Source organism: Drepanopeziza brunnea (assembly GCF_022702325.1).
Source record: "Drepanopeziza brunnea f. sp. 'multigermtubi' strain 214-2 chromosome Unknown ctg2, whole genome shotgun sequence".
NCBI classification, from domain to species: domain Eukaryota; kingdom Fungi; phylum Ascomycota; class Leotiomycetes; order Helotiales; family Drepanopezizaceae; genus Drepanopeziza; species Drepanopeziza brunnea.
The window spans coordinates 754,540-768,089 of record NW_027094065.1 but is presented as its reverse complement, the minus strand read 5'-3'; the positions used below and the strand labels follow the sequence as shown (position 1 = coordinate 768,089).

General features: G+C 50.2%; 5 protein-coding genes across 5 annotated transcripts; 2 read left to right on the top strand and 3 right to left on the bottom strand.

Moving 5' to 3' along the window:
• Positions 1-772: 772 nt before the first annotated feature.
• L3040_001430 (uncharacterized protein) lies at positions 773-1,239 on the top strand (the record flags this gene model as incomplete). The annotated part of the gene is made up of 2 exons (XM_007292985.1): positions 773-793; positions 856-1,239. The coding sequence occupies 2 exons, from the start codon at positions 773-775 to the stop codon at positions 1,237-1,239; spliced, it is 405 nt and encodes a 134-aa protein (XP_007293047.1).
• A 1,762-nt stretch (positions 1,240-3,001) lies between these two features.
• L3040_001429 (uncharacterized protein) lies at positions 3,002-6,530 on the top strand (the record flags this gene model as incomplete). The annotated part of the gene is made up of 2 exons (XM_007292984.1): positions 3,002-3,602; positions 3,691-6,530. 2 exons carry the CDS (start codon positions 3,002-3,004, stop codon positions 6,528-6,530), a joined length of 3,441 nt encoding a protein of 1,146 aa, XP_007293046.1.
• Positions 6,531-7,080: 550 nt separating this feature from the next.
• On the bottom strand, positions 7,081-8,116 carry L3040_001428 (uncharacterized protein; the record flags this gene model as incomplete). The annotated part of the gene is made up of 3 exons (XM_066156740.1): positions 7,081-7,346; positions 7,515-7,678; positions 7,926-8,116. 3 exons carry the CDS (start codon positions 8,114-8,116, stop codon positions 7,081-7,083), a joined length of 621 nt encoding a protein of 206 aa, XP_066012762.1.
• Positions 8,117-10,623: 2,507 nt separating this feature from the next.
• Positions 10,624-11,383, bottom strand: L3040_001427 (uncharacterized protein; the record flags this gene model as incomplete). The annotated part of the gene is made up of 2 exons (XM_007292982.1): positions 10,624-11,283; positions 11,351-11,383. 2 exons carry the CDS (start codon positions 11,381-11,383, stop codon positions 10,624-10,626), a joined length of 693 nt encoding a protein of 230 aa, XP_007293044.1.
• Positions 11,384-12,859: 1,476 nt separating this feature from the next.
• Positions 12,860-13,534, bottom strand: L3040_001426 (uncharacterized protein; the record flags this gene model as incomplete). The annotated part of the gene is made up of 1 exon (XM_066156739.1): positions 12,860-13,534. The coding sequence occupies one exon, from the start codon at positions 13,532-13,534 to the stop codon at positions 12,860-12,862; it is 675 nt and encodes a 224-aa protein (XP_066012761.1).
• Between the last annotated feature and the right edge of the window lie 16 nt (positions 13,535-13,550).

The window sequence follows — 13,550 nt, the reverse complement described above, 5'->3', positions numbered from 1 at the left end:
CAATATTTCCCGCTAACGCTCTCACGTATGAACGGTGAAGAAATCAAGCCTCCGTTGCCATGGTGCTCCCCAGATACTTCGTATCCGAAAGCGAGTGATCCTCTCTGGCTCTAGATGGGGCGGTTATCATATCGCCTGTGCTTGTAAATTGAAGAGATCGATCTTAGGAAAATTTAATTCTAATAAAGGAGAAGAAAAAGACGACTCTCGGCATTTATCAGGGAAGTAAACGAAGACTGCGTATGTTCAGATTAAATGAAGCATTTGTTCTGCGGAGGTGACTCTCTCTTGACAGTGTCTCTGCAGTCTGCACATAGGAACGAACCCCGGGTTAGAGACATGTATATAGATCAACTCGGGAGAATTTCCTCGTTCCAATAGCTGACTGTAAGTTTTTGTGCAATGTCAGAAGAACAAAGAGGAACTGACTTACCGGCTCGCGAGCAATGTGAGAGTCAGGGTAGAAGCAATGAAGCCAGGCTGCTGGCCACTTGCAAGGAAATTTGTGTCCTGAGCCGCGGTGTCGCTTCCTGAAAGGTTGTCAAAACCATCGGCTTATCAAAAGGCAGTGAGTGACCCCCACTGGTCCAATTGATGAGCTGGGTTATTATACAACCTCTCACCTCAAAACCTGGAAGCTGAAATCCAAATTCCATTATCTACTTTTGCTTGCGATCAGATCGACAGAACAAGCCTGCTATACCTTACCGTCCGAGAGGAAATGATGATAAAGATACCAGAAAGGTGCCAAAAGAAAATAGAGCCGATATCAATGGCCATCCAAACAGCCAAAGTAAGTCTGAGCGGAATATCTAAATTCTATAGATATTTATTGACGATCTGTCGTCTATTCAGATCCGCTTGGCTCGGAGAACACTCCTTTACAGCTCACCGGCCTCGACCATTCCGCTTGAAGCTACTGGTTGTTTTACCAGGCTGGGGAAACGGCTACCTACGGATGGATCTCCCACTCTTGAACATGGTACGAATATGGTATGGAAAACGCCCATAGCAATACCGAAGATTGAGGACGGAAGAGCTTCCATCGGGGCTGTGACGGATGTTGAGAATACTGGGCATGACAGCGAGACCAGATTCGCAGCCGGCGAAAAGTTCATTCTCATCGAAATACTGGCTGATGCGCTAGCTCATCCAAGTGTTCCTCATCTTGAAATGCTGGTCGAGCGCACTTCTTGGCCAGACCTGGAATCTGTTCAAAGGAGCGTGGTTGGAACATAAATGGCATACGGTGCAAGGTGTCGAAGAAGAAGAAGAACTGTGAACACCAGCTAGCCGGACGCTTCAAAAAGACCGATACCTCATCGAACCTTCTTGGTAAGAAGCATGACGAGTGCTTGCATGCGGACTTTGAAGGCAGAGGAAATCGCAAGGGCCGCTGAACAGAAAGAGAAAGTAGAAGCTTTGAGCCATGGAGTTTACCCGGAAAGTGACAGAATGGTGGCCGGAAGTAGGCAATTTCCACATGATAGGGCGAGGAAACAAGGGGCGGGCTACGAGGTGGAGCTATTGCCAATCTCGAGGATACAGTTCCTGAGTCGGAGAGCGATGCAAGAATGCAATATGATAAAGTTGAACGTCGTTCAATTCCTTCACCGAGGGAGTTCGACGGGCTGTTGGCGATCTCGGGATTGCTCTCGGGGCAGAGAAATCACCGCAAAGCAGTTAGGGTGTGTAGTCTTGGTCAATCGCTGAATATCGAATCAAAAGCTCATTGCCCCCTCTCGTGAAGATTGTATATCGCGTGAGAGCTGATTCTTTTCCAAACACAACCCCAGGCCGCCAATCACCCGCCTCACATCTGAAAAAAAAAAATTGCTGTATCAAGTAACGAGACCAGATTTTCATGTCATCAAAACAGGCTGGATAGTTCAGTGGTAGAATTCTAGCTTTGGGTTATACCACTCACATGTTAGAGGTCTTGGGTTCAAGTAAGTTATCCACCGTGTGCCGAATACATTCCTTCATGCGCTAATTATGTGACAGTCCCCAATTCAGCCCTTACAGATCGTTCTTTTTTGGCGATTTTTTGGATCGTGCTTTACGCGATCCCGAAGGTCCTTCTCTGGATAGATGTTTAGCGAGCACGGTGACTGGATCAAGCACGCGAGGCGGCTTTCCGATAGCAACGGACTGCAATGCGTATATATATTTCTATTGTCCCTGCCTCTACTAGTTGATGCCGAGCAGATTCGACAAATCGATGATCGGTGGCCATGGTTGTCAGGGCGAATTCTGAATGAGCGTGGGTGAGCAAAGCTCAAGCAATGGCACCGGAAGAGATTCAAAATAGAGGCACGGAATTCAACATTGGCTTGCATCCGGCCTGGCCAGCGTGTTTGGGTTGAGTGGGTTGTTTTTCTTTCTTTTACGTCATATCTAGCAGCTGCTACGGAGATTCTGGACACCATATTGTTGCTGTATGTTTTTGAAGTCGCCGGGATGAGCTGTATTACTCTCAAAGTCGGCGTCGTCCATGGCTTGGTGGTAGCACCAGCAGACAAAGACCGCATGGTGGAACTGCAGCTTGTTGATATCGATATCGATCGGCGGAGGACTCACTCTGAGTCACGTGGACTCACTTGGGTCACATGGCATGAAACCAGTGCGCGGATTGTGCTGCCCGCGGGCTTTGTGCGTAATTTTTGCGATCTTTTCGCCGGACATCGCCACGACCATCACCCATTTGACACATCTTCCCAGGAAAGACATTCAATCAACAACTGACAAAGGTAAGTGGATACGGGAGCAGATAAGTATATAAATCATCTCATTCGCCGTTCTTTACGTTCTGGTAGGTTCTGGTCGCGCTTCCTTTCTACATCTCCCTTTATATACATACCTACCTACTGGTACCTATGATCATCAATCGCAATACAACAAACACATCCCCTGGCTCCTTCCATCGCAAGAACCAACATCAAAGCCCAAGAAACAACAAGTATAAAAACACAGACCGCGAAGACCGCGAAGAGCCTTCGCGATGGACACAACCATCATCCCAGAGAAGATGGCGCCTTCTATGCTGAACATGGTTATAAGCTCATTTATCTTGTCAAACCTGCATTGTCCATCTTGCGTTTCCACCATCAAAAACACCCTTTACGCCCTTGATCCATCACCTTTCTCTGTATCACCATCTCTCGTCTCCTCGGTGGTCACCGTCGAACACAGTGAAGCTCTCCCGGCCACGGAGATACAAGAAGCCTTGGAGAATGCCGGCTTCGAGATATATGATGCTACGGGCGCGCCTATCCTTGCCCTCGGGAAATCACATATGGGATCCGAGGAGGACGCAGGCTACCTTGATCGAATAATTGATAGGTTTTCGTCCGACCAATCTTCTCGCCGGCGTCAGAAGAGACAAACATCGTCCTCTCAGCATGTTCAACAATGCGACGCTTGTCGTACAGGCTTCAGCAGGTCTTCTGATTCAAATTTTTCGTCTTCCGCCAACCTTCGGAATACAAATGCGATGTCTTCTGCTTCCAGTGTCAGTTCTCTAGTAGTCATCGACTCTACAGACTCCCCAATTAAACCGGATCTATGGCGGGCGTCTCTAGCAATTGGAGGAATGACATGCGGTAAGTCAAACTTCCTGAGCGGGTCGCCATAAATGGTTGCTCCCGAGACTTGCAACAAGAAGACATTTGCTAACTCCGAGATGGTCAGCTGCTTGCGTGAGTGCTATTACTGAGGATTTGGAGAAAAAGGATTGGGTCAAGAAGGTCGTGGTCAATTTAATCTCGAACAGTGCTACTATCGAGTTCATCGGGGAGCACCACAAGGACGACATTGTTCGGAGCATCGAGGATATTGGATACGAGGCGGCCATTGACACTGTCGTGGACGCTAATCAGACCAACTCCGTAATCCGCAGTGGCGAAAGAACGATGGAGATCCAGGTTGATGGAATGGTCTGCGACCACTGTCCCCCTCGTGTGCATGCAGCTCTCAAAAGCTTCGGCAACAAGGTCAAGGTCGACAGACCTGTCTCTCTCGAAAATAACATTCTCAAGATCACATACATTCCGCAGGTTCCCCACTTTACCATCCGAAATATCATTCAGGCACTTTCTGAGGCGGACAATGCTCTCACACCTTCGATATACCATCCGCCTACCCTCGAGGAAAGATCTCGACAGCTCCATGCACGTGAGCAACTACGGATCCTAATCAGAGTCATCCTCACCCTCATTGTTGCGATTCCAGCTCTTATTATCGGCATCATATATATGAGCTTGGTACCCGCCAGCAACGGCGGCCGAATGTATCTGATGAAGACGCTTGAAGCCGGTGTGAGCCGTGCACAGTGGGCATTGTTTATCATGTCGACGCCCGTGTACTTCCTCTGTGCTGATGTGTTCCATATCCGTGCTTTGAAGGAGATCAGATCAATGTGGCGACGTGGAAGTCCAACCCCTATTCTGCAAAGATTCTACCGGTTCGGAAGCATGAATATGCTTATGTCACTTGGCACTTCTATTGCATACATCTCATCTGTCGCTCAGCTGATCGCAGCTGCTGTCCAGAGGCCGAAGGAAGTCGATAATTCGGAATTCTACTTCGATTCGGTTGTTTTTTTGACCCTTTTCCTCCTCGTTGGACGTCTCATCGAGTCTTACAGCAAGTCAAAAACTGGAGATGCTGTCACACTACTCGGAAAGCTACGACCAACCGAGGCTCTTCTGGTTGAGTCGGGCAGACGTTCGAGCGAGCACACCCTCATCGACGAGCAGGATGCCAATGGGACACCTTCAGAGACCACGAAGAATGTCAACGTTGATATGCTCGAATTTGGAGATGTCGTCAAAATTTTACATGGAGGATCTCCGCCATGCGATGGGGCAGTTGTTCAGGGAGAGTCGAAATTCGACGAGTCTTCCCTAACTGGGGAATCGCGACTAGTTCACAAGATCTTTGGAGATGATGTATTCTCTGGAACGGTCAACAAGGGCTCACCAATCTCTGTCCAGATCACCGGAGTTGCCGGAGCTTCCATGCTGGATCAGATCGTCAAGGCGGTCCGGGAAGGCCAAACTCGGCGAGCACCAATGGAACGAATAGCTGATGCACTGACTGGCTATTTTGTACCGTTTGTCACCTTGATCGCTCTCATGACCTGGCTCGTATGGCTTGGTTTGGGCATGTCGGGAGCACTTCCAAAGAGCTACCTTGGCACTGATAAAGGTGGAGATACGAGTGAATGGGTGGCGTGGTCCCTACAGTTTGCTATTGCAGTGTTCGTCGTAGCTTGTCCTTGTGGTCTGGCCTTGGCTGCTCCAACTGCCCTTTTTGTTGGTGGCGGTCTCGCAGCGAAGTATGGAATATTGGTCAAGGGCGGTGGTGAGGCTTTTGAAAAAGCCAGCAAGCTTGACTGCGTCGTCTTCGACAAGACTGGAACCTTGACCGTAGGTGGTGAGCCAGTTGTCACTGATTTTGACATTCTTCCTTTTGATTCGGGCATGGATCATATGGAGTCAAGAATGTTGATTCTTGGTATGGTCGGTGCACTTGAGAGCAACAGCAGTCACACCATTGCAAAAGCATTGGTTTCGCTATGCAAGACCCACAAGACCACAGATTTAGATGTGGACCTGGTCGAAGAAACCGCAGGAAGGGGCCTGAGCGGAAAGTTCTTCTTGAAGGAAAGGGGCGCCGAAGCAAAAGTGATCATCGGTAACGAAGCTTTCATGAAGTATAACGACGTTGTCCTGCTCGGCCCGACGCAATCGACAATTGAAAAATGGAAGTTAGAAGGAAAATCTATCGCATTGGTCGCCATCAGTGTCAATCACTCGATGAGTCTCCTCACGCCAGGCTCATGGGAGGTTGCAGCAATGTTCGCCATTTCTGATCCTATCCGACCGGAAGCACCCGGTATTATCAAAGCTCTGCAGGCTAGAGGAACGGACGTCTGGATGCTCTCGGGAGACAACCAGATGACAGCCGATGCCATCGGAACAAAGATCGGCATCCCAACCTCTAACATCATTGCTGGTGTCCTTCCTAGCGAGAAGGCAGAAAAGATCAACTACCTACAGCGATCCTTGAAAGCCTGCACTTCATCTGGTGCGGAGCATTCTACGAATCGCGCTCTCGTTGCAATGGTCGGTGATGGCATCAACGACTCCCCTGCTCTTACGACTGCGGATGTTGGTATCGCAATCGGCTCGGGGTCAGACATCGCTATCTCATCTGCAGAGTTCGTCCTTGTTTCAAGCAACCTCAACTCACTCATCACCCTCCTCGACCTGAGCAAGTTTGTCTTCCGAAGAATCAAGTTCAATTTCGGCTGGGCGTTGATCTATAATCTTATTGCATTGCCGGTCGCAGCTGGCGTGCTGTACCCGATTGTCAGTAAAGGGCATCACGTCAGACTCGATCCTGTCTGGGGCAGTCTGGCGATGGCCTTGAGCTCGATTAGTGTCGTTTGCAGCAGTTTGGCTTTGCGGAGTAGGGTACCATGGATTGGATTCAAAGCGAAGGAGGCTGTTGGTGAGAAAGAGTAAGAGGTGATTATGGCGTACTCCACTGTTTGATTATGGATGAAGGAAGAGAAAGAAGAAGTACCAATATTGCATATATACCCAGTTGGATCGCTGCTAGTCTTTCTAGTGGAAAGCCTTGGCAAGAAGAAATGACTTGAACGATTTTCAACCTCCTTTATGTTTCACTTCCTTATGTCTTCTCCCCATTTCATAACATATTAAGTGCTAATACATCCATTCATATCAACAAACACATGCCCGTCTTCCACTCCGTTCGTACCCCTATATATATTTCAGACTCGACACCGAGTTCCCAATGGCCTTGGCGCTCATATTACCTAAAATCCATTGCAAAGCTTGCTCTTGACAGACGATATTGTAGACGAGTACATTGCATTGCTGCTTCTATTTATCGAGTAAAATCTGGTGGGAAAGGAAAGCCAAGGGGAAAAAAAAGAATTACACGATCCTCACTGCCCACTTCCCACTTCCCATCTTTCCATCCATTCCCCCATCTCCCCCATGATCACGCCTTCTATCCCTCCCCCCCCCCCCCTTCTTCCATTTCACCTCACCAAACTCTCACTCCCAACCCAACCGCCACCACCACCACCCCAGCCACCACGACTCCCCGTCCGCCGCGTGACGACAGCCCGCCCGCGCTCGCGGTCAGGTTGTCGAACGTCCCCTGCAGCGCCTGCTCCTGCGCGCTGATGAGGGACTGGACGGGCGCGGGCACGGCGCTCGTGTACCACGGCTCCTGGACGATCTGGTCCCAGTCGTAGGTTGCGCCGGCGGCGGCGTCGAGGGAGGCCCGGGCAGATGAGGGGGCTGCTTCTGCGTTTTTGTTTTTCTATGTTAGTCGTCTGTCCAGTTTGGGTATGGGTATGGGCTGATGCGAGTATGTATGTATGTATGTGTGTGTGTGTGTATTGAGAAGGGGGTTTGCCGTTTGAGCCCGGAGTAGTTATCCAGAGGGGGAGAGAATGGGGGTGGGGGACGTACGGTATACGGCGGACGTTATACTGGGGTAGGCCGGTCCGGCTGTCCAGGTCGACTGGACGGATGTCAGGGCCTGCCAGATGGAGGACGCGGCGGCGATGTTGGTGCCGCCGGGGAGGCTGAGGCTGCTGCCGTAGGTGGGCATGAAATGTGGCTTGGGGGATGTTCTGGGCAAGCTGTCAGTCCCTCTTTTTTTTTTCTCTCTCTTTTTCTCTTTCTTCCTTTTCTTCTATTTTTTTTTTCTTTTTTTTTTTCTCCTTCTTTTTCTTTTTTTCCCGTTTCGGTTCTTCGTTCTCCGGAGAGGGGTTTTGATATGTAGTAACAGCACAGACGTGAGAAGTACTCTGTTTGAGAGGGAAGTGTTCTGGAGAGTCATGGGCAGGAGAGAGGAGGGATAGGAAGAAGAATACATACGTTGGCGAGCTGCTGCCGTCTTCTGTCGCCGGTCGCGATTCTATCACCGTTTTCGTGACTGTCGTTCCGGCCGGGCGGTTCGCTGGTATATAGGGTGTTGGCGGCAGCTGCTGCTGCGCGCAGACGAGTTTCGCGAGGAGGGTGTAGGTGAGGAGGAGGAGGAGGACGCTGAAGCAGCTGTTTGAAGACATCTCTTCTTTTCTCTTCTTTCTTCTTTTCTTTTTGCGGATCTCTCTCTTCCTCTCTCTCTTCCTCGCAGATTTGGACAGCTGATGATAGACGGATGTATGGATGGATCGATCACCTTGCGACGCGGTGGTATTTCAATCCCTTTTTGTTTGTTGTTAGCTTCGAGGCTTTACGTTGTGAGGTGAGAGATTGAGGAGATGAGGTGGAATCGCGAGAGACAGAGACACACAGAGAGAGAGAATGATAGAGAGGGAGAGAGAGAGAGGAGATCACGGCATCCATTCCAAGAGATGCGTTCGTTACACCGTGTATCCAGCCGGTCGAGTCTTGAGTTCTGTGGTCTGTACGGTACGTACATTATCCCTGCTCCTGCATGTGACCGTTAGCAATATATCGGTGCGACGATGGGTTTTCTGGTGTTTTCTCTCTCTTTTTCTTTCTCTGTTTCTGTCCCTATTTTGTCGGTGGGACGAGGACGACGGTGTCTTGGGTTGATGGAGGAGCGCGTGGTGGCACTGATCGGCCAGGGACATAGGGACTCAGGGGGGTGGGGAAGGTGCGCGATCTCAGCTGCAGAATCTTACGCTCGGTCGCGAAGTCATATGATTTTTTTCTCATGTCTGGCAGGATGTGTCGGATTCATTGCTGTGCTATGTGGACACGGGCTTCTTCTTCTTCTTTTTTTTTTTTTTTTTTTTTTTTTGCTTGAATCGCACAGCCTGAGCGTTCGTTCCGATCGTCTCGTCTCGTTAATCTCGCGGCTTTGCATGTTGACTTGCCGGTTACACTACTTGCGGCTGGGGAAGTGACGCAGGTACAGGCGGTGCGCATACAAGGGGGCACGGATCCGGGTAGATCTTGGGGTCGATCAGAATTTCGATGGGAGGGGGGACGTGATTTGGCTTCGGATCTGAAGCTTGGTTTTGAAAGCAGGCGGGCAAAGAAACTCAACCTCTCGGATTGATTTTCGTACGTGGCTGAGAAAAGGTTTTTTTTCTTCTTAGCATGCATGTGTCAATTGTGGCATTTAGAAGGACTTTATCAATTTTGAATACTGCTTCCACTCTATGAGGGATGAATTTTATATGAAATGATTTAGAATCTTTAGTTGAAAGAGTTTCGCTCGTCAGCGATATACTCTCGTGGGCCTGCTCGCTCAAGACAAGTCGTGCTGGTTTCCTAGCAGCAAAAACACGATCAGCCTGATGTATTCAAATCAGCGGCCGAAATACACCTTGGCTAGCAGAATGTTTCTTAATGTCTTGCGAAGAAACATCTTCTGCCTCTCTGGGTTACGGTGACCATAGTCGTGGCATGCTCTCTTTTATGCTATTGCGAAACTATGCGGCGAAACCGTTGCGGCGAGACTATGCGGCTAAAAATAATATTTTCCGATTAAAATTATAAGGTAGCATGATGGTTACAGATAAAAAGTGTTAGGAAAGCAAGCTTCAAGACTGAGGTACAGGAAGGGGGCCCGAGGACAATCAAAACAAACATTTCGCTAACCCTGAAAAGGCGGGGAAATTTCTCGGTAAGGTCACCGAACACGAGATTTCTCGTACGTCACGCACGACATGCTCCACTGGTGAAGACTTTGCTTTCTGAATAGCACACCAAGAGATCGAAAATAAGACGTCGATTATAGAAGAGATGTTTCAACTAATTTTTTTCTTTTTGAAAATAAAAATAAAAATAATAATAATAATTTAAGGGATCGGCATACGACATGTCTCAAGGTCGCACCCGAGCTAAAGCACCGGAAGCCATGTTCCGTACTTGCCGGGCTGGGAGTTTGAACATTCTATCCCCCTTAAACACCCCCCAAACGCCTCGGACTGGCATTCAATTTTCCAACCTCGTCTTCCACTGCCTTGATATGACCGCTGCCCCTCTCCGCCCGCTCCTGCTTCACAGGAGCACATATCTTCTCTGCATCTGCTCTCAACTTTACCGGCCACGGCCGGACAAGAACGACAAAACACGCGCCGAGATTGGGGAGGCGATGGGGAGTATCCCGGGTTCGAGTGCTGATGTCCAGGATGGAGAGTATAACGAGATTGAAAAGTCGTCGGGAAGTGATATAGACAGATATATACATACCCCCAGGGCGAAGCAGGAAAGGCAAGATTGAGGCCGGACCATGGTACAGACGGACAAAACTCAAGGAAAGACCGTGATCATGCTCACACCAACATTTGGTTTCCGGTCAATACGAAAGGTGGTACCAAGCGCGAACAGAACTTGCGAAAAAGTAGGGCTGTTTTCAATTTTTCAATTAGCCGAGAAGTAGAATTTGCGAGCGAGCCTAAAAACCCTGCGAATAAGGCAAATTCTTCAAACGCAACCTTAAAGATCACAACAAGTAGAAAATCCGTTCCTCTTTCCGGAGAGTCTGCCATCCTACCAGTGGACGCAGAACAATCAAGGTAACGCAAAAACAAGAGATTTATGCTCCGCTCCAGGGTATCCATACATCCTTCATCTCGCGTCATTATCAATCATGCTGTTATTTTCTTCCAAGTTCCGCACTCTCCATAAAAGGAGTCGGCTCTCTCTGTGGACTCGGTGGCATCTCCACTTCACTCCTCCGCCTCCGCCTCCAAACACCCAGCACCACTTCCAACACCGCAATCACAGCATACAGCCCCGCCATAACCGCAATATCAGTGACCTGGTCACTCAGCGGATATTTGCTTTCTTTCCTTAAATTGATGCCTTCCTTGTCCAGTCCAGCGACTTTGATAACACTCATGGCAATCCCTCCAATCCAGATGATGTAATTCACAGCTTGCCATCCTCTTATTCTCCCCTTCGCGCCTTCGGTCCAGTGGAGCAGGAGGCCGATGAGCAGGCCGGCATACACGAATGGTATCAACCCGATCCCAAAATGGATCAATTCCAAGCGGACAATCTCCAAGGTGAGCATCAAGGCATTCGCGATGATGAAGAGGTAATAGACGGTTGCTGCAACGATGTAGCCCCAGCTCCATCGAGGCACGAAGCGCAGGTAAGCGGTTGAGGGGTTGTAGTTTTGTCGGCGGTGGTGCAGGGAGAGCACGAAGAGAATCGGGAGGAGAGCGAGTGCGATCCAAATGGGCAAGGGGACGAGGATCACATCGGTGAAGCAAGATGTCGGCAGGGGCGAGGAGACGGATGAGGAGGGGCCCTGAGATGATCAGCTCTCTCTCTCCTGTTCATCTTGGTGTATGTACACAAGCCGGCGGGCGACTCACGAAGCCTTCGTGACGGTTACGGCAAAGCTGCATTGCACTATCCCCCCCAAACAGCAAGACGACGTTTACTTTTCCCCCGGGCCTTGGGAGGAGAGCCGTCGTGCTCGCAATGCAATCTAAAAGAAAGCCGGACAACCAGATCTTTTCGATACGATCCAAAGCAAAGCCAAGGCGTCCCAAAATGCCCGTTCGGCTCGCTGCAGCCCTCTGCTCTCACCGGTGACACCGCCAGTTCAATGATGCTTCACCCAAGAGCTCAGCTGCAAACAGACGAGACTTCATTTGATAAGATGATGTGGCTGGGAGCGAGCGCGCGTTCTGCGACCGGAATGCATCAACATTCCTGTATATCGCGATCTGCGCCCGGGGGTCTGGATGCGGCGATGGTGCAGGGCTGCAGATCGGGGCTGCCGCTAAAGGGGTTTCAGCAAAGCTTCTGAAAGAGAGTCAATTGGAAGAAGATGCGATGGGCCGTTTCAGCGTGCATCCGCATCGAGATCTGGCTCGGGAATTTTGACCTTCCGTTCTTTGAGAGCAAGTGCTACCCGACGGCGTGGTGCATGAGCAACACAGCCTGTTATAGGGAAAAAAAAATATAAGAATAAAATATAGGGATGGAACTTAAATAGAATTTAGGTATGAAACCTTTCTTACCCAGATATTGGTAAGATAACATTTTCATTTGGCGCTTTATATTAGTTATTATTCATTATATTATCCGTCGGCGCCGCGAAGCTTCTCACTGTACAACCAAGTACTGTCCCCAGACCCCATTATAATTCCCACAACCCTCCCTCGCCAAACCACAATCATTACCCTGCGCAAATCTCTGGATGTCAATCCCATCTCGCGGCCCTTATTGGATGCTCCGGTTGTATGTAACCCTTTCAGGCTTAATTTCGGACGACCCGTATAGCAACATCGTACTCGCTTTCTAGAGTCACCATAACAGCCGTCGTCAGCCGGTTGATATGCCTGCCCACTTTACGTGCGCTGGCACATCAATTTTCTCAAGGAAGTAAAAGAGTAACCATCGCGATAGCATAGCACTGGACAACTATCCAGCTCTGAGTTGATGGGCTTCAGAGCCATCTGGCAACTGACTGTGCCGGAGACTTGGGTGAGCGACCCCCCCCCCCCCCCCCCCATTTTCCCATTAAGCGAGAAGCTTCACAACAGCGAGAACCTGGATGGTAAGGAATAAATTTTGGGCGAGAGTATGTGATGCAATGATAGAGATGAAGCTAGCAAAATGGAGATGATCGGAGGCCGACTTGATGGCCACCAAACGAATGAGATGACCTTGGTATTTTGAGACTGAGATATTTATATTCATATATAAAATATATACGGAGTGTCGCCCGTGGACAAGTCTCGGCATTCCCTCTTCCGAACATATAAAAAAACGAAACGAGACAGCTCCTGACCCAGCGCCTCTCTTGCTCTCATACACCCACACCCACACGTATCTATATCTATATCTATATCTATATATATACATACAAGACCTCAACCCCCCACCTCCCTCTGCCCCCGCAAAACCTCCTTCAGAACCCCCGTCCCATTCCGCCGAAAATTCGCAATCTGCCCTGGGCTCAGAATCTCCCCACCCGGAACCCTCCTCTCCAACAGATCCAGACAGTTCCGCACCGTATAAATCCCGCACGAGCTCCCATCCATCTGCTGCGCACACCCCGTGTCAACCTGCCACCGCAGGGCGCTCATCGGCCCCGTCCGATGCGGAGACAGCCCCCCGAACTTGGCATAGAAGTCCTCCATGAGGCGGCGCGCGTTCACCCCGCCGCCGCTGCCGAGCGAGTTGAAGTAGATGGCCCCGCCCTCTTCCAGGTTGAGGTAGATGGTGACCCAGTGGCTGTTGCCCTCGTTGAACGGTAGCGCGAGGCCCTGCACGGCGGGGTCGCGGGCGGCAGCGAGGAAGGCCGGCACCGCATTGCTGCGCTCCAGCGCCGCGAGGTCGGGCCGGTTGTCGAGCGCCCACTGGGAGAGCCAGGTGGGATCCACGAAGTGCACGCGCGACGAGGGCGACGTGTTGCCTTTGGCCGAGACGATCTGCCGGATGGCCGTGTCGGTGAGCCAGCCCCTTGCATTGGACACGGAGGAGAGGTCGGCGGGCTCGATGGGGTGGTTGGAGAAGCCGCGGCCGTGGATGGGGTGCGTTTCCATGTCTTGCTCTAGTTGG